Source organism: Harpia harpyja, chromosome 16, assembly GCF_026419915.1.
Source record: "Harpia harpyja isolate bHarHar1 chromosome 16, bHarHar1 primary haplotype, whole genome shotgun sequence".
In the NCBI taxonomy this organism is placed as follows: Eukaryota; Metazoa; Chordata; class Aves; order Accipitriformes; family Accipitridae; genus Harpia; species Harpia harpyja.
In genome coordinates this window covers 1,786,458-1,805,830 of record NC_068955.1, presented here as the reverse complement: position 1 = coordinate 1,805,830, position 19,373 = coordinate 1,786,458, and the positions used below count along the sequence as shown (strand labels likewise).

Sequence of the window (19,373 nt, the reverse complement as noted above, 5' to 3'; positions counted from 1 at the left end):
ACCAGACCTTTACTCAGTGCAGTTTTTAATGTCCTGATCATGCAGCTGGTTTACACTTACTTTGAACTGTGCTGGTGCACCCACAGCCAGGTGAGTGCCTGTGAAGCCAGTGTAGCCTTTGGGTTTTAAAGAGGCTGCTGAGGAAACAGATACAGGCAGTCACAAGCAAAAAAAAGAATTACATGAGTGCTGATTAAATGTTCCCAGCAGCCTGAAGAATGAGCATCCAAAATTATGCACACCCTGGTGCAACCATGATCACCAGCAGGCATCGTGGATGCATCATATGAGTGTCTGGGGGTGCAAGGGAGAGTATTTGTTTTAATGGAGGCATTATTATTATTATTATTATTATGTAGCTGACACTTTCATACCATCATTTGAGGCAAGCTGGGCTTGCACAGGGATAGCTGGTATTCACTTCAGGAGACAAGGAAAATTGGAAATACGGTTAAGAATGATGGTGTGTGAAGTGCAGAACTGGTAGGGAAATACCATGTCTGCTTGTTGACTAACGCTATTGCTTAAAGCATTTATTTTAGGTAATTAGTTATAGACAGTATAGCAACTGAAACCCAGCTGATTGCCAGGGAGAGCCTTGTACACCCATGCTTGGGACACAGTATGGGACACGTGCCACATGTCAGTCCAGTCTGTCATCCGTCACCAGGCACAATGCGAATTAAACACAGTTTATAACAAACCTATCTGCAGCCTTGCCAGCGTCTCAGCTTTTCAGGGGGAGAGAGTGCAGGACTGAAAAAACTGCAAGTTTGGGTCTGTTCCCGGACCACTGTGAATCCAGAGGTACTTGGTGGATACCTGGGCCCCGACCGCACACCAGCCACCACAACACTCCCACCTGCAAACCACCTTTATTGGTTTCAATGCACTCATTGCTCAAGTCGATCCACAGATCTTAAGAGAGCGGCCGAGTAGCTGGGGGGGTCTGCAGGGGCTTCCCAGCGCCTGCCACGCTGCCTGGCAGAAACCTCGGGCTCAGGCACCTTCTTGGCTTCACTTGCGTTTGTCACCTGGAGTTGTCTTCCCCTTGAACAGCTTGGCACCAGCTGCAGCACCGAGCGGCCCCAGGGTGGTCGTCAGCCCAATTTTGGAACCAAGAGAGAAACCTGCAGCTCCTGCAAAGACAGAAAGAGGCCAGATGCCCCGGGAGCATCGGTGCTGCCTGCTGAGGGACTGAGCACCGGGCAGAGGTAGCCAAGGACCTCTCCGGAGTGTGCCGGGGAGTGGGCTCTGCTCCCCGAGCACAGCCAGCCCCTTTCTGCCGTCCCTTTCTGGCTCCGGCCAGCACTGCCGAGGAATGCAGGCGTTGTTCTTGCCAGAAGAGCAGACGCCCACCTGCACGGCCCCCTGATGTCCCCAGCCTTGGTGCCCTACCCCAGCGAGTCCTGACTCTTCCTACCACACCATGGATTTAGGGTGTTTGGGGTGATTCAGACCAATGATGGGTTAAAGGGCTGGTTTGGCCCTACAGCAAGCCGAGCGTATAACCCTGTGCAACCCTCCGGGGGTGAACCCAGCGCAGCTCAGCTCCCCTGCCCTCCCCGCTCACCGACGGACTGCAGCACCGACACCATGCTGCCGGCAGCCACTCCTCCGTTGTTGGCGACGGCAGCCGCCGCCATCATCTTGGCAGCCATGGACCCAGCGGCGATGCCAGTTCCCGTAAACCCCAGCGCCCAGATGCCCGCCGGGATGCCAACGAGCGCCACTCCTGCAGGCAGACCACTGGGGTGTTAGGGTGGTCTCTGCGACCCGCATCCCCCCCTGCCACCAGTGCGCCGGATCCGGCCTCCCAGAAAGGACAGACGTGTGAGAGTGGGGAGCAAGGGCAGTGGGGTGCAGGGATGGGAACACCCCGTCCTCGGGGAGGAGAGGAGAGGTGAGGCATGCAGGGCTGCAGCAGTGGATGCAGACAGATTTCCAGCGCTGCCCCCACCCTCGCAGCAGCACCCGAAGTCTCCCCGGCACTCGCAGCCCCCCCCCCAGCCCGGCCAGGTCCCCCACTACCAGCCTGGGAATGGGACCGGGCAGCGAACCCGAGCGCTGCTCATCCAACGCGGGACCCTCACCTACTCCCACAGCGGCTCCCACGGCTGCTCTTTTAACCGTGTTTTCCATCGCTAAGAAAGAAAAAGGCAGGCAGGGGGGCGGGCAGGCAGGAAACCTGCCTCCGGCAGGAACTGCAGCAGCTCCCCCAGCCCACAAAACCCCCCCCCCGGCCCCGGTTTCAGGCCCCCCCCCCGGGAAGCGGCCAAGCGACGGGAGCGGCCCCGCTCCTCCCGGGCCGGGGGGAGAGGGGAGAAGGGGGGAGAGGGGAGAAGGGGGGCACCCCCCCCCCCCCCCCGTGGCCACCCTGCCTACCTGCCTGCCTGCCGACCCGGACCGGTACCGGAGCTGGGGCTGGGGCTGGGGCCGCCCCGTCCCGCCCCGTCCCCGCCCCGGGGCCGCCCCCGCTCGGCGCATCACGACCCGGAGGAGGAGGAGGAGGAGGAGATCTGCCTTGGGGAGTCTTTATTTGGGGGTCAGGTACAGCGGGGAGGGGAGAGATGGAGGGGGTCGCAGCGGGGGAGAGTGTCAGGGCACACATCGGTGAGGGTCCCGCTGGAGATCCGGGGGAGGGGGGGTCACAGCAGGCCTGTCACAGCAAGCCCCATGACAGCCCCGATGGCTGCCAGGGCAGCCTGCACCGCTGTGGGGACTCCTGCTGCCCCTGAGGAAGAGGAGGAGAAATCAGCCCGAGCCCCCCCCCCCCCCCCCGCCCAGACCCATCCCCATCCCCAGCATGGGGCCCCCACTGCGCCCCATTAGCCTGGGGGAGCACCCCGAGCAGGAGCAGCCCCCCCCCCCCCCAGACCTCACCTCCCTGCTGCCAGGCCAGCGGGGCCACCCCAGAGCAGGTGGGATCCCGGGGGGGGTCCCCGCTCCCACGGCCACCCCAGGCTCCCGCCACGCTGCCGGTACCGCCCGGGGAGGCCAAAACACGGGGCCCACCGTGGTGACCCCACGGGCACCCCACTGCGAGCACTCACCCAGCGACTGCGCTATGGCCACCAGGCTCTCGGCGGCCACCCCCCCGCCATTGGCCCTGGCAGCTAGAGACATCATTCTGGCGGCCACGGATCCGACCGTAATTCCTGCTTTGGTGAAGCCCAGAGCATACAGGGCTGCCGGCACCACAACCACAGAGAGTCCTGCATCAGAGAGCAGCAGCGGTGACACTCCTGCGGGCACGCGCGTGTCCCCGGGCTGCAAAACCCTCAGCCCTGGGTCGCTCCTCAGCCACGCGTGTCCTCCTGCCCCGAAATGGGGGGGTGCGTGGAGGCAGAGCTCCAGCTCGCCCGGGACGGCCCGGAGCAGAGCGGCTGGTGCAGGGTCCCGGGGCCAAACCTCCCTAGCTGGGGCATCGATGGGGTCCTGCACTCGGGCTTCCTGGGACAGGCCAAGACGTAGCATTTTGGGGAGGGGGCGGCACCCCCCGGGAGGGGTCTGTGTGTGCAAAGCAGCAGTATGAAGCCCTGGGAAAGTGATTTATTTCCACGTGGTGTCAGCTATCCCTGTGCCCACCAGTGCCTTACCGATCCCTATGGTCGCCCCGATGGCAGAGCCGAAAAAATCTGTAACAAAGGAGAGATCGAGGGCAGTCAGGCGGCAGGGCTGAAAGCGAAGGCGAGCTGCTGCCCTCGCTCTGGGCAGCACGGCAAGGGGGTCCTCCATCCCCTGCCCGCACCCCCAGGCCCCCTCCTGCCGACTGGAGCAGCATGTGCCCCGTGCCGGGAGCATCCCGGCACCTCACACCACCGGGACAGCGGCTGCACCCTCTCCAAAATGCTGGGGAAGCGAGTCCTTGCCAGCACAGCCCTGATGCCCGTGGCCAGCCCTGGCCCCGTCCCACGAGAGCCCTGAGCCCCCCTGTGCCTTCGCTCACAAGCAGAGGGAGGTTTGCTGCGCACCCAAGGGCCGGTGCCCCGTGTCCCCCACGCTGTCCCGCTGCGGGGCCCCTGACCCCATGAGCTTACCCATGGTGGTCTGGCCTGGGGGGCAGCTGCCGGAGCAAGAGGTGTGCTGGGTCCAGTCTGAGCCTGGTCCTTCAGGGAGCAAGAACAAAAGTTTCTTCTTAGGGTGGTGAGCGGGGCCAGTGGGGTCTTGTTCTCCTGCCCAGGTGTCCGCAGCCACCCCCCTCCCACCCCATCCTGCCCCCAAGAGCCCCCCCAGCCACCCCACAACAGCAGAGACCCACCAGACCCCGTGTTTCTTTCCCAGCCCAGGGCTCCCTAGCCACTCTGCCAGCCCAGCGGGTTGAGCAGCCCCCCCGCTTTTGTCCCCCGCCCTTGGAAAAGGGGTGCTGTCCCCAAACCCCCATCGTGGGATCCCGGCACCCCAAACCCCCACTGCGGGACCCCGGCACCTTGCACTACCAACCTGCCCGTCTGCCACTGACGAAGAGGTCAGTGCTGCCTGCCGCTGTTAGCAGGGGCCCCGGGTGACGTCAGGACAGCAAATTTCCAAGAAACCGCTCTGCTGGGTTTCGGTTTCCCGAATTCTTGGTCCATCTTGTTGTTTACTCTTGGTATGCCTGGTTCTGCTGGAGCAGGAGGCGGCCGGGCAGCGGGGCTGTGGCTCCCCAGTCCCTGGGGGTCGGACCCTGGGGGTGCCCCCCGTGGGGAGCCCTCTCTCCCCTCGACACCCTCACGGGGACGTGGGGACGGGAGGTGACGTGGCTGCGGTGGGGAGGATGTGCTGGGCGGGGGGAGGCTCCTCACGCCTGTGCCGTGGTGGCTGGGGCTTTATGGGGCATTTCCCAGGCAGGTTTGGGACCGGTGAAGCTCTGTGGTTTTTGACGAGGACCACGGGCAGCGTGGGCAGTCTGGGCAGCGCGATTTCCACCAGCCGGCAGCAGAGGTGCAGCCCCTCTGGCTGCCTCCCCTCCACCGGGCAACCTCAAAAACCAGCCAAAATCCCATTTTGCAAACCTCCTTTTCCCCCGCTCCCTGCACCCACTCCTCACCCCAAGCCCCCTCAGGGCAGGACGCATCCAGCCCACCCGGCGGCAGCCCCTCCAGGCCGGGGCGGCGAGGGCGCAGCGGGTGCCGTAGCGCATGCGCCGCTGCAGCTGGTTGAAGGGGACCAAATCCAGTTGCAAGTTGATCTGGTTCCTTTTTACCAGCCCCAGGGACGCACCGTTTCTCCAGAGGCGCCGCCTGGGCCAGTGCTGGTGGGTCCCGGCGTGGGGGTCCCAGCCCAAAAATACATACTTCTTAACATTCCATAACGCCGGCCGACTCCATATGGGCATATGAAGAAGTATGTAGGGTTGGGAGGGAGAGGCGTGGGGCTGGGCACGGGGGGCTGTGTTCCCACGGGGTGGGAACCTAGAAGGAGTCGGTGGCCGCGGTGAAGCCCGAGGCTGGGCAGGGGCTGTGGGGAGCACCTCCTGCCCACCCCCGGATCTGGCCTCTGCCTGCACCCGGTCCCAGGTGCATCCCAGTCCCAGGTGCATCCCGGCGGTGGCACTGCCCGTACGGTCCCGTAGTGCCCGCGGCCGTGCCAGAGCAAGGTTCCTGCGTGTTTGGAGAGCTAGACAATGCCGCAGCCGACACGCGTGCCCGGGACCCGTAGTCTCTGCACCGGCCGCAGGGTGCTCGGGCTGGTAACGCACCCGCCGCCCGGTATTTTGGCCGGTGGGTGCCCTTCGCGGGCGGTGGGACACCTCAGGATGCGTCCGAGGCTCGGCAGTTTGGGCCGTGGGGCACCGTGGGGGGCTGCACCTCCAAGGAGACGGGGCCGTGGCCAAGTGCCGTGTCCCGTGAGCCCGCACGGGCCGGCACGGATGGCGGAGGTGCGTGCCTGCGGCCGGAGCCAGGGGCTCCTCCGTTGGCCCTGGCTCTTGGCAGAGGTCCCCACTGTTGCTGCTGCGCTGGTTTAGGGTGCACCCGCTGCGCCCCCACACACCCCCCACACTGCCCCAAAACCCTGCAGCACCCCCCCCGGGATCCCCCCGCACCCCACACTGCCCTGTCCCCCTCCCTTGCTGCGGCCCGTGTGCCAGAGCAGCGGTTGCAGCTCGGTGCAGCTGTGGCCAACGCTGGGGGGGGGGACACCCACCTCCCACACCCCCACTCGTCCTGCCTGGCTCGTTTGCAAGGCTGGGAGAAGGACCTGGGGGTCCGGGCCCCCCCCCCCGCCGCAGATCTGGGTAGGGGAGGCCAGAGATGCCTTTGCCCAGGGGAGGGGGGGTTCCGCTGACATCTCAGGGGCTTGAGACCATAACAGGGTGGTGGGGGGACTCCCCACCCCCGGCACAGCATGGCCAGGGCAGGGCGACTGAGGGGGCGAGTGTCACCGCAGCCCATCCGTGCCTTGACCCCGGTGACCTTCCTACCCCTAAATTCGCGGCTGGAGCGGTGCGATGGCGGGTGCAGGGAGCCCTCGCGGGGGTCCCAGTCCTGCCCCCCTCCCAGGATGGGGGAGCGAGGGGTGCACGGGGGGGCCCGGCCGTGGGCAGGAGGGACGTGGCGCTGGCCAGGCCCGGTGCGGCCGTGACTCAGCGCCGGGAGCTGCGGCCACACGCGCTGCAGCTCTCTGCAAGGAGCCGGTGGGTGCCAAGTACACGCTCACCGCACCGGCCCCGCTCGTGGCACCCCCAGGCAGCAGAGACACTGCTCGGTGGCCCCCCCCCCAAGCCACCAGCCATTGCTGCGGGGTGCAGCGCTGCTGCCAGCATGGCCACAGTCCCCCCCAGGATGCTCCACCAGCACCCCAGGGCCTCCCGCATGGCCGGTCCCCAGGGACCCGGCGCTGGGGACCCCAGAGACACAGCTCCCAGGATCCAAGTCCCCAGCCCAGCAGCAGCGGTAGGGCAGAGCATGTCCGGCTGGACCAGCACCCCCCGTTCCCCCCAAAAAGCAGACTGAGCGGGTGTCCCGAGGCCAGAGGTTGCAGAGATGCACCCACTTAACCCTTCGGGCTTCGCTGGCCCTGCAGCACAGTGGGTTGCTGCCGCACAGTTTTGCTGTAGGGGTGCAGGGGACCCCAGGGACCGGCGGGGCTGTCGGGGCGCAGTGGGAGCTGAAAGCCGGCGGCTGTGCCCACCCTGAACCCCCAGAGCCAGGGCACAGGGTCGGGGCTCTCGCATCCCAGCCCAGTTCAGCTCCAGCCGCCTCGGCTGACCTTGGGCAGCCTCCCAGGACTGCGGTACTAGGGGTAGCCCAGCCTGGGGGGGGGGGGGGCCCACACTGCCCCATCCCACGGCACGGTGCCCGCAGCCCTCGGCCGGGCTCTCCCAGTGACCTTGGAGGGCCAAGCGCCGCAGGATGCTCGCCGCAGCCGGGGTGCCTCATCTCCCCCAACCCTAACCCTGGCCACCCCTGCTCGCTCCCACCACCCCTCCTTACCCCTGCCCTGCCCCATGGCCCGTCTCTGCGCCCAAATGTTCCAGGTCATCAGCGCAAAGCCCCTCTGCAGCCCTGAGGGTGCCCCCACTGCCGCAGGCAGCCCCCAGCCCTCCCCAGCCCCAGCACTGCCCTTGATGGCTGCGGACGCGTGTCGCCTGAGCCGAATCCTTCCAGGGGGCTCTGCCCCGGGGCAGCCCCTCTCTTATGGCTCCTCCGTACCCCGAGACCGGCCGGGAGCCCCCAACCTGGGCAGCCCCCGGGTCCACCGCCTGCCCCGACAGCAGCTCCCTGCCCCAGGCAGGGTGGCTTGTGGGCACCGGGGGCAAACAGCCTTGCAGCGGAGAGGCGGAGGAGCCGGGGGGGGGCTGCTGGGGCTGGCTGTGGTGGCACCCACACACTTGCACAGCACCCAACAGCCCCAGCCTGTCTATAAAAGGAAGCGTCTTTTTTCCCTGCTCCCCCCCAGCACTGCGTGCCCGGCCGTGCTCTGCAGTCGCTGCCTCGTAGGGGCCTTTCCAAGTTTTACTATTCAGGGCTGCCCCCCCCCCAACCGGCTCCCCCCGGCTCATCCATGCCTGGCAAACCCACTGCAGCAGCCACTCCAGCCACTGAGCGGCTTAAAAAAATAACCAAGAGGCCCAGTGAGGAGGAGGGAGGTGGGTGCAAGGAGAGCGCTGGCAGAGGGTGCCTGGGGGAGCACCCCGGCCCCCGTCCTGCCGCCCCTCCGCCTGTGGGCATTGCCCGTTTCGGGGCTGCGGGCATGTGGCCCGAGGAGCCCTGGTGCACCCGGCCGCAGCGGTCAGTGCTTCCCCGCATGCGTGTCCAAAATACGATGCCGAGATGCCCAGGAGTTGGGCTTCCCTTCCCGCCCCATCCCACCGGCGTGGGGCGTCCCCTCTTTGCGTGGCCGAGGGCACCCTGGCTCCCTGGGGAGGGGGTGACCAGCACCGTTGCAGGGGGTCACCCGCAAGCAGATGGGCCGGGCTCTGCCCCGCTGCGCTGCCCGTGGACCCAAGCACCCACCACCCACCACCCCACTGCAGCTGGGACCTGCCGGGGGTACCCCATTGCCCCCCCCCCCCCCAAACCCCACAGAGAGTTTGCTGCTGCCCCCGCTCCTCCGCCTCCACCAGGGCTGGCCCAAAGCGGTTGGGGGGCTGCGGTGACCCCCAGCCCTGGGTCTGCCCCCTCCCTGCCCACGCCGAGCCGCTGCCAGGAGCCAAACGTGGGGCTGCGAGAGCGGCAGCAGCATCCCCAGCCCGAGCGGGGCTCGGCACCAGCTGAAGGTTAAACGCCGGCAGCGGGGAAAGCCCCGCTGCCTCCCGCAGACCCCGAACCTCTCGTCCCGCATGGCCACTTACGGTCTTGGAGGTGACACCGGCCGGGTGCGAGCTTGGTTGGCGGCAGCGGGCTGCGGTGACACCCGGCACGAGCACGCCGCTTCCCCCGCTCGCCTTGACTTTGCCACAGGACTCCTCCGGCTCGTCCGCAGGAGCTTGCAGCATCCTCCAGTTCAGCGGGAGAAGTTCCTCGCCAGGGAGGGAGGGAGGGAGGGATTTAAGGCAGACTCTGACTGGGATGCGGACGTCTCCGGGCACAGGTGAAGACCCTCCGCTCGCCGGGGACCCCGCGGCCCCCTCCTCGTACATCCCATCCCGGGCTCGGTGTCCCGGCACGCGGCTCGCGGTGTGCCCAGCTCCAGGGATGCTGCGCGGGTGATCTCTGCTGAAGAAACCCTCTCCCTCCTGGATGAGAGCTGCCACCGGCACGCAGCCAGCCAGCCACCTCTGCCCTCCGCCGCCTGCCCCGCGTCCCATGGGTGCCTGGTGGGGGTCCCAGAGCAATGCCATGGGGAGAGCCGACGTGCATTGCTGGGCCCAGCAGCAGCCCGGGGCAGCTCGGAGGGCGAAGCGGAGTCTGTGGGGCGAGCGGGAGGGTGAAACCTGTCGCCGCTGCAGCCACAGCGGCTCCCCTGGGCCGGGGGGGAACCCCACGGGGATGGGGATCCCCGGGCTGTCCCAGGCCACCCCGGCTCTGGGTGTCCCCAACACCCACGGGGCGGCTGTTCTAGCGTCCGGAGCAGCAAAGCCCAGGGGTACGGGGCTGCTCTGCCCACCCTGGGACCCCGCCGCCCCCGGGCTCCCGCCCGTCCTACCTCTGCCTGCGGAGAGCTGGCGGGGTGAGGGGGACCCCCCGCTCGGGGCTGTGGCGGGGGCAGGATGCCGGGAGACACCTTATCGTGGTTCCCAAAGGGAAAAGCCAGAAAAAGCAGCGCGGCGTCCCTCCCGCGGCGGTCCCGGCGGCTCCCTGCCTGCCACGACGCCCTCCCCACCCCGGGTGCGCTCTGTTTGCCTGCTATTTTTGGCAGCCTCCTAAGAGCTCCTCTCAGGCTATTAATAATGAGAGTGCGAAATTCGTTTGGCCTCTCCTATATAAGGAAAGGTAGAGGCTTAGAGGCAGCTAAATATACTGGCGCGTGCGGGAGCAAGCGGGGAGGCTTTGGCACCGAGTGTGGAAAAGAGATTGTTTGAACAATGGAAAGACGGACTCACTCGGCGCACGGGGCCCTGCACGGACGGACGGATGGACGGAGGGTGACGGTACCCATGGGCCTGCACCGCAGCACCCGCATCGCGCCCCGATGCCGCCGGGGCCCTGCTTCTGCAGGACAAGCGGTGGGAGAGGGGAGGAGGTGCCTGCAGCAGGGATGCTGTGCAAAGCCACCGTCCCGAGCCAGCCGTGCTCTCCCCAAAATGCCTATAACTAACTCACTGGGCCAGCAGCGACCCAGGGACAATCGCTGGGTCTGTGCCCAGCCAGGAGGGACGTGCGGGGTGCCTTTGGTGGGGAGCAGGGTGGGCTGTGGCAGGGCAACCAGTTCCCACTGGGACACAGCCAGCACAGGGTCGCTCCTCCAGCTGAGCCCCTGCAAATCCCGGCCTCTCTCAGGGCAGTGACCGAACGCTCCTGCCCCGGCTCTGCCCCCCTGGCACAGCTCCGGGGGCAGCTCCCGCAGTCGGGGCCACGCTGGGGTGCCAGCAGTGCCACAGTGTCCCCAGCTCCCCAGGAGCCACCAGCATCCCTGCAGTGCCCTTTGCTTGCAGGGGCTGCCCACACCCATCATCACAGGGATGCTTAACGAGCACATATCATTACCGTGACCGTGTCACTCCTGCGGCTGCAGGGGCCCCAGGCGAGGTGTGGGAGCTCCTGTCAGTGCGGCCACGGAGGCTGGGGAGAGCCCAGCTGGAAGAGGTAAAGCAGCAGCAATTCAGGGAATCCTAATGACAGGAAGGCACTGGGGAGCAGTGCCAAATCCACATGGTCGGAGCAAGGACAGCGCAAGCAGCGGGGTGAGAACATGTGCAGAGAGAAAAAAACGTGCTCTCTCCCAAGGCTCTAGCAAGAGCCTTTTTCTTTTTTAACTCCTCCTAGCCACAGGCGCTGCTTAGGGAGGGAGAAGCGGAGCCAGGGAGCTCGGCGTCGTATTTGCAATTACGCTGAGCTCCCTGGCTCGGTCGCGGTCGCAGCCGGCTGCAGCACCGCAGTGCCAGTGGCCGCATCCACGCAACCCCTTCCCCGAGGGGCCCCGGGGCTTCCCCGGGCTGCCGAGCCACTGAAATGCCACGACAGCCACGGCAGCGGTAGGCAGAGTCCTTAAGCTGCGATCACCGCTGCTCTGCCCGTCCCTGCCCTCCCTCAGCCAGGCAGGGACCTCCTGCCATGCACATCCCCCTGCCTCAGTTTCTCAAGCTGTGACATTCCTGCAACCAAATCCATTTCTCTGGGATTTCGCTCAAATAACCAGCCTGGAGTTGCTCTGAGGGTCCAGACCAGACCCAGATCCCCCTGAGGAGGTGACACAGCTGTAGGCAGGAGCAGCTGTTTGCCCTCAGGGCAGTGGGAAATCCTGGGTCTTCTCTCCCCACCCTGCCCTGGGGCTGGTGCAAGCTTCCCCCCCCCCCCAGAAGCAGAGCCTCGAGAGCCCACAGCTGGGGGACACGGGGGTCCCTCACCCACAGCCACCACCTCTGTCCTTCGCCACGAGCAAGCACTTGCTGGGTTTCCTCCCACACCTCTGCAAGGAGCCAGCAAATGTTAAGTGATGCTGAGCAGACAGCAAATGGAAAGGGCAGCCCTTCGGAGAGCTTCCTGCAGAGACAGTTGAGTGAGAAGGAAAAAAAGAAATAGCAGAGCAGGGTGACACAAACCAGAGAGCATGAAAACAAGGGGAAGGGACCCAGCTGAGCACCGATGGTGAAGGGGCAGCAGGCAGGAGCCTTCTGCTGCTTCAGATTTCCAGAGACAAGGGCTGCTCCCAGCCAGGTTTCTGTTGGGGAACAGCGTGGGGCTACACCTGCCCTGATGCCAGGGAGAGGTGTGCTGCAGCATCAGCAGCTGTTTGATGCCCAGAAAGGGTTGAGGTGGCTTTATTTTGAAGGCAGCTGCTGCCATGCTTGTGGGCAGAGGCAGTAGGCTGGGGAGCCCAGCAGATTTGGCTTCTCATGTCCTTAAGTGACATTGAGCAGCATGAACTCCAAGGGCTCCAGCACAACCCATAGACCACGTGAGACGCGAATGGACAGAAGGGCAGCTCTGAAGGTGAGTCTCCTCCCCTCTCTGAAAAATCCATGTCCCATGGTGCCATCAGGTCCCTTCTGGCTGCCGTGGTGCTAAAGTGTGTTCCCTACAGCAGCCAGCGACAGTGACAGCTGGGCAGCCTTCTTAATCTCCTTCAAGGACTCCACTAATTAATAAGTGTTCCTCTGCTGCATTAGGAGGTAGAGTTATCCCAGGCATGGGTGCAGCTTGAGCCCCAACACTGCTGCTATTTTGCTTTCCAGTGAAATCAACAGTCAGCTCCTGCCTCAGCGGTCAGGGAACAGCCCTGGGCAGGTCAGGGAACTCCGTACCTGGTCAGCAGAAGACGAGGCACAAGAGCCCTTGGGGGCTTAGGCTGAAAGTTGACTTCAAGTAGCAGAAGCTAATTATGGTTGTTCTAAAGCAGGGGCAGACAAACAAACCAGGGGTCAAAAGACAAGCACAGGGCCCGTAGCATGAGGCTTGGCATCTCATGGAGGTTGCTGCACCGGTCGCTGAGCAAGGAGCGGACTTGGCTGTCTGTCAAGCAAGCTCTTGGCAGCCCCGTTAGCTGCGCTGGCAGTAGAGCCCCACTGCACACTACAGTGGCTGGAGCAAAGGCAGTTCCTTGTCCAGCAGCACCCGCTGAGACCCCGCTGCCAGGCCCTGGGCGAGAGGAACGAGGGAGGACTTCCAATTCTTACACAACGAGCACAGTGGTCGTGGTAGGAACTGTCCCACAGCTGAAACTGGAGAAAGAAGCAAGCTGAGCAGCAGCAAAACATCTTCCCTGTTTATTTGCAAGAAACATTTCGTTTAAAAAAATTACTTTTAGTCTTGATCCAAGTAACACTGCAATCAACAAACATTGTTAAACCAAAGTTCAGACAGGTTGGGCAGCCCCTGCTACAGAGAAGAATGAAGAAAAGATTTAAGAGCAAACTATTTTAAAACTAGAATGCAACATTTGCCTCAAACATCTTAACCAGTGTTTGAACGTTAAAGAAGAAAACAAAATCAAGTGAAGCTGATGGTTCATATAACAGATGTCTCAGCTTTTAACTTCCACACATGGGTAACTTGTAGCCAGTGTCTCTAATTGTGAAATCATAATGCATAGCAATGCAGAAACCTTCCCGAGCAAGGTCAGCCCCGCTCATGGTGCTCGGGTAACAAACCAGAAGCGATATTAGTGATGCCACGGGGGAGGAGGAAACGGTGGCAAGGGATTTCAAAATAACGCATTTGCTCTACGTGCACACACCTTGGGAGAGGTCTGCATCAATGGTGCACTAAAGCAGACAGTCTGGGTCAGGGGGTTCCTACGCTGGGCCAAGAGTTACTGCCTGGGAGGGTCTCCTCGCCTCCGTCAGCTTCACAGGCCCTCGTGCTCCCATGAGGCCGGGGTGCGGTTGCTGCGTGTCCCTGTTTCTTGCAGCCCTGCGAGGGCTCAGCAGCACCAAGGGTTAACACGTGGAGCGAGGAAGAACGCTGCACAGCCAGGGAATACTAATGGGAGCCAGAAGTCTAACGGGAGCTTGCGCTATGCTCTGTCACAAACCTGCACTCAGCGATGACAAATGACTAACGAGCCGTCCTAACCGAGCCGCTCGGCGCAGAGGGAACGCCACAGCCCACCGCAAAATCCAGCCTTCGCAGGCAGTGCTGCCAGCTGACTAAAGCACCCCAACCCAAACATTCGCTAACCCTCAGTGAAATGTAAGGATAAAATTACCCCAGCTAAACAAAGGTGGTGGTAACAGCTGCACGGATTTTAATTCCCTCTTCCGTAACAAGAAGCCAGGCTTGCTTGAAAGCACGCTCTGCGTCTCCTGAGAGGGGTACCGATCTCTGCAGCAATGAACGCCCGATGGCTGAACCACCGCACCCAGCCCCTATCTACTGCAGGGGGGACTTCCCCGGGACAGGCAGGAGCAAGAGGCTCAAAAACCACAAGCCCCGGGGACCAGAATCAGCGAGAGTCCAACAGCTCTCCTCTAACAGCACAAACCGCTTTCAGGCACAGTCCCAGGACCACATCTCATCCATCCCTGCAGCTTCAAAACCTCGTTTTCTTGTAGTCTGTTCATCTTGCATCCAAACGAAGGGAAACGCATCAGAGGGTGGTGTCACCCAAGAGTTAAGCGTCCGGCCATCATACAGCTCGCAACAGCAGCTGCAGCCAGCACTGGGCTCTGCCCCTTTGAGGCACAACACAGGGAACATCCTGCTGTCAGCCCTTCCCGTCCCAGTGTGTGGTCCCAGGCGGGCTTGGAGGGAAGGAGCCGTTGGGAGAGCGGGTGCAGGAGCAGCCCGGGAAGGGGAAGCCTGGCTGGGAACGGCGGCTGTGCACGAGACAGACAAGCCGGAGGGTGGCCTGTGCTGTGACGCAGGCAAGCGAGAGGCAAGCCCCGTGCCTGCCACGGAGTCGGGAGGGCATGAGGGTAACGCCTCGGTACTCAGGAGAGCAGCAGGCTCCAGTGCTGGTGCCTGAGGAAGACAGCTGATTGCCCAGAAAAATAAACTTAGCAGCAGCCATGACTACATTCAGCGAGGGAACATTCCCTCGCATTCAATAGTGTTTAATCTTCATCTAGCTCGACACAAATCAGTAGTGCAGCAATATAAATACAACCAAGGAAGTTAAAGCGTTTTGGCTTTCATAGCTCCAAAAAAAAAGCCAATGAAACAAGTTTCCAGTTTTTAAATTAAACACCAAGAAAGGCAATAAACTGCCCACCCATCCACAGAGGAGCAGTGGCATCCTTCATGCCAGCAAGAGGCTGATTTCTGCCCAAGGACAGGGGTGCAACTCATGAAAGCAGCACAAGTGAGGTAAAGAAGCGGGTATGGGAAAGGACCACCACACGCCTGCCTCCCAGAGCCCAGGCAGCAGAGACACACGGCCGCTTGCTGCTGGCACTCACCATGTGATGCCCTCGGGTACCAAGAGTTCCCTTTTCCACCGACTAAAGAACACCAAGTGTGTACTTCGCGCTGCGTTAGGAGCACGCAGGGCTCTTCAGCCATAACAAGAGGCCACTAAGCTGCTAGCCAGAGGGAGCAGCCAGCTGCTGGGAACTGAAGATATCAACCCCTGTTCGCCTGGTTTGTGCAAATTTTAGGGAAAAAAAAAAAACCCCAAACCCACAGTATATAGCATTCCATAACTGAGATATGGTTAACATCCAGACTCATGGACGGCTTGGCAACCAACAGAAGGTGCTGGGGCCACTGAACAACATCTCACAGCTTTGGAATTAAGCCAGACATTAGACACAGGTACCAAAGGTGGGTGTCCCCTCCCAGCTCTGGTACCCAGCAGGAGAGCTTGCTGCAGGAGGGGGTCTCCTAGCCCAGCCAATTACCACAGACAGGTCAGCTTTTCACATCTGAACAGGCACCATGTCATCAACACTCCCAGGGAGAAGAGCCTGACAGTAATTTAGAATAGCTACAAAACCCTCTCCTACCTGCAAGCTGATGGAGTGTGACCACAGTGTTTAGATTCCCCCTCCTCTACACTCCAAAAGCAGCCAAGTGCATGTGAGAGGACAAGTCTAAATTAAAATAGTGCTTAAACCATTAGGGAAGGTGGGAGTAAAAGAGAAGAAAGCTGTTCGACAGCAAAAGTAGCCCGTGGTAGGCTACTGGAGCCTGAAGGGAGCTCAGAGCACAGCTCAAAGCACAGCCTTGACCTTCCTTCTCCAAGGAGCTCCCAAGGCAAGTGAGCTGCAGGTCCATAGGTGTTTCCTCCACTGCAGTCTGAGGTGGACTAGGAGGGTCCCGCATATTCACAGTTGCTTCAAGTGGTTCTGTCCTGCCGCTCTCCAGATGCCAGCTCTATCCTTTTCTGATGCTTCGCCTGGGGTTCACAGTTGCCTTCTCCTCCCTTTGATTTCCCTTGAAGTTCAAATTCAAGTACAACCAGTTTTAACTGAATGAAAAGAAACCCACAAAAACAAAGTTATTTTCTGTGAAACGAGTTAGCAGCGTTGTCCTAATCAAACTGGCCTCCAAAGGCCTTTGTAGGATAGGGACAGGAGTGGCCTTTCCCACTGAGCTCCAGCAAAAGGCCACCTGAGGGGAGCTATAGGATTTCCTCCCTCTGATTCTTGGGTTTGAGCATCACTTGTCCATTGCGCAAGGAGCCATTCTGGCTACGCAGCAGTTTCCCTTTTTCACGGTCAGGCCACGTGAAGATGGCTTCATCGCTGTCCAGTTCAGACTCCGAGTGCATCAGGCTAGTGTTGAGGACCTGGGCTTTCTGTCTGCCACCTTTGGAGGAGAGAGATTCCCAGGTTAAAAATACTTTTAATACTGGTCAACCACATCACCTTACTCCACTCCCTCTTTAAGTTTCCTTTTCCTATCATGTCAAAGGGGCAGCCTCATCAGACTTTCCTGTGTTTGTCACTTATTCCTTCAAATGCTGAAGCCACAGTGATCCTGTTTCAGACACTCTGGCATGACAGAGGTCACACGGACACTTCAAGTAGTGCAAAGCACAACGAACAGGTAGGAAAGCAAATTATGTTACCAGAAGGGGCTGTGAGTATACATGGGAGCTTTGTCTCCCTGACCTTGCTCGGGGCATTGCCTAGAAAGCTCTCTGAGGGCTAACGGCTGTAGTAAAGAGAATACGCAGGTGCGAGAGGGAAGATAGCGGTGTTCTTACTACCCTCCCTACTCCCATCTCTGCTTCTCTTGCCTGCAAGGGAAGAGAGATAAATTAGCAGGCTGAATTTAGATTAATGCACAAGGACAGGAGAGACACATTTACTGATATTGTCAGCAAAGGAAATATTTAAATTTAGCTTTTCCTTAATGGAGAAATGCAACATTTCCTCTGTTAGCAGAATGCTCACTGGACATATCTAGCAGGGAAAAAGACTTTAGTCAGCAGCCAGCCTCAGAAGAAGCAAGATGAGTTTAGTTACCAGAGAGCAAATGGTTGAGGCACATTTGCTACAGACTGCAGAACAATGAGCCCTTTCTTTAACAGTGGGGCTCTTCTGCTTGAGGTGACAGATGGTCAGATTAAAACAGAGTTGGGTGCTGAGGGAGGAAAACACACCCGGTTTTTCTTCAAGGGTATCTGTATTTGTGCAGTTGGGATGGCTGGGTTCTCAGAGGAATTGTCTGATCAGCTCTGTTGCTGCAATGCCCTCCAATGCTGCTGTTAGGCACTGTTCACTTTGCTGGAACACCATTAAATGGGATAATACTAGGATGAGCAGTTATTTTCCACTAGCAAACAAGGATCAGGGACTATTTTCCACACACAGTTAAAATAACCCCTCCTCTAAACAAAACCAGGATGCACACTCTTATTTGAAACATGTATTTCAGCAGCTGAAGTGCTCCCTGGCATTTAGTGGGGCTGTGCTTTGCACATACATTCCCACATTTCCCTCCTTTCCTGGTCAGTCAGCAGGTGAGCACAGCTCAGTTCAGGCATCAGATACAATCGCAGCAAAAATGCTCCAGCCTGAAATAACTCAATGATCTTTCCAAAGCACCTGACAAGCACTCTCCAGGACAGCAATGCAGGAAAATGCTGGCTAAGAACACTGAAGACAAACGACTGCCTTTCTGGAATGGGCCAACAGGCCTGTAGCCACACAGAGCACTGAGGACTTCATGGGTCTCCCTCCTAAGATAAGCATCTGCTTCCTGGAAAAATTAGAGTATGAGCTAAAGCGTGAAACTTTCAGAGCCTGGTGCTCACAAGGGCAAAAATGAATAAATTTAGGAACAAGTCACATGGGGTGGGAGAGTAGAGGCGCAGAAATAAACATCGCTCTCTCCAGTCCATGAGTATTTTCAGGTTGCTTTCAGGTGCCCCTTTGCTTACCAGCCAAAGTCGATCAGTTTAGTGAAATGCTTAGTGACACTGAATTCATGCTTCGCTGTAGAGCACGGCCAAGGAATTGCGTGTTGGCAAGAAGCAAACTACCAGAACCCGGTGGAAAAAACTTTAGAGCAAGAGAAATTATAGTAAAGACCCAGTTTGGGGCTTCCTGGATCAGACCAGTCTCTGCACAGCTTACACGCATCCACTTATTACTTCTGTGATACAAAGTGGAGACATCAGGACCAGGCCAGTTTCACTCCCAATTTCTAAACCAAAGCAGTTAGATAACTTGACTAAATACCCTGTATACAGATCTGAAACAAGCTCTTAGATCTTCTGAGACTTGTCTGTCAGTGCCTAACATCACGTTTGTTTCACTCTGTGATTTTAAGTCCACTGAGGAAGAGTATCCTTAGTCAGCATTCTGGAAACGCTGAGCTCTTCCCTCTCATGTTTTACCTGCTTTGGGATTTGGTTTTAACTCCAGGCTTTCTTGATCCGTTGCATCCAAAATCTTGTATTTGCTTTTTCTTTTGGATTTTCCTTTTCGTCTAAAGGGGAAGAAAAGGAATTAAGAGGCAGTCCATTTCTAAAAAAGCCAGAAGAAAAAACAACTCTGATCTTCAAAGCTAGAGTACTTATTTCAGATTATGTTCATATCACAAAGCAAAACATTAAAAACATTGCTTTAGTTGCACATTTATAGGCTAATCCAAATCTTTGCTTCTTAACTAAACCCAGAGTTCTAGGACTTCAATGTTTCACTTGAAACACCAAGTGACAAAAACTAACATCCCAGGGCTAAGCAGATGACCTGCTGGGATGACGGGTTTGAATCTTTCACCTCCTAATGCAGCTACTTGGCTCTGAAGCACTGATACAGTGGGGGTTATGGCCTCAGTCCCACCTCTTGCAACAGCAGATCACCATCCAGGATAAGATTCCAAAGGCAACCACAATGACGAAAGATGCAATGATCACATACAGCACACTCCACTCTGAAAGCAAAACACCCCAGAGATAAAGACGTTTTGGCACCTCATACAGTTGACAGTGTGCGCTTTAGATGACTATTCTTGGGGAAGAAAAAGGCAGGCCTGACCCTTTGCAGAATTAGAGGCTAGCATCCATCACTGACAGGACCACTAACTCACCTACAGAAACCAGAGGCTTGAGATCCAGCATGCAGACTCACTGCACAATAGCATTTTTCAATGTGTGTTGATTTATAAAATTTGCTTTCCTGTGGCAGGAAAGACTCTGTAGAGGCATGACAGAAAAGAGGTGTGATTTATACACTAAGAATGGACTCAACTCTTTGTGAGTGTTCACTGAGAGGATCTGAAGAGGAGTCGCTCCCCTATCAAATATCGCCTGCCTAGAAGGCACGTGTAGTGAGACCAGGGCAGGGACTATCTCCTTGCATGAAGATCACGTCAGAGATACTGGGAGAAAGCAGGTACCTGTTACTCTGCCTACCCTGGGTTTCAAACACTGCTTGCTTTCCGAAGATGAACAAT

The 19,373-nt window shown here is 59.4% G+C and overlaps 3 protein-coding genes across 3 annotated transcripts in view; all 3 read right to left on the bottom strand.

The window, feature by feature from the left end:
* Nucleotides 1-856: 856 nt before the first annotated feature.
* Nucleotides 857-2,611, bottom strand: LOC128152937 (interferon alpha-inducible protein 27, mitochondrial-like). The gene is made up of 4 exons (XM_052811702.1): nucleotides 2,386-2,611; nucleotides 2,094-2,144; nucleotides 1,574-1,735; nucleotides 857-1,139 (listed from the first exon to the last, which is right to left on the bottom strand). Exons 1-4 carry the CDS (start codon nucleotides 2,609-2,611, stop codon nucleotides 1,018-1,020), a joined length of 561 nt encoding a protein of 186 aa, XP_052667662.1. The 3' UTR covers nucleotides 857-1,017.
* A 30-nt stretch (nucleotides 2,612-2,641) lies between these two features.
* Nucleotides 2,642-4,149, bottom strand: LOC128153057 (interferon alpha-inducible protein 27-like protein 2A). Its single transcript, XM_052811900.1, has 4 exons — nucleotides 4,041-4,149; nucleotides 3,600-3,638; nucleotides 3,054-3,215; nucleotides 2,642-2,734 (listed from the first exon to the last, which is right to left on the bottom strand). The coding sequence occupies exons 1-4, from the start codon at nucleotides 4,042-4,044 to the stop codon at nucleotides 2,649-2,651; spliced, it is 291 nt and encodes a 96-aa protein (XP_052667860.1). The 5' UTR covers nucleotides 4,045-4,149; the 3' UTR covers nucleotides 2,642-2,648.
* Nucleotides 4,150-12,763: 8,614 nt separating this feature from the next.
* KIAA0319L (KIAA0319 like) overlaps nucleotides 12,764-19,373 on the bottom strand; it is a 36,321-nt gene continuing 29,711 nt past the window's right edge. The window contains exons 19-21 of the mRNA XM_052810579.1: nucleotides 18,761-18,851; nucleotides 18,313-18,404; nucleotides 12,764-16,274 (exon numbers count right to left, since the gene is read on the bottom strand). Coding sequence (XP_052666539.1) covers nucleotides 16,087-16,274; nucleotides 18,313-18,404; nucleotides 18,761-18,851 — 371 coding nt within the window. The 3' untranslated portion in view covers nucleotides 12,764-16,086. The remainder of the gene's footprint in view (nucleotides 16,275-18,312; nucleotides 18,405-18,760; nucleotides 18,852-19,373) is intronic.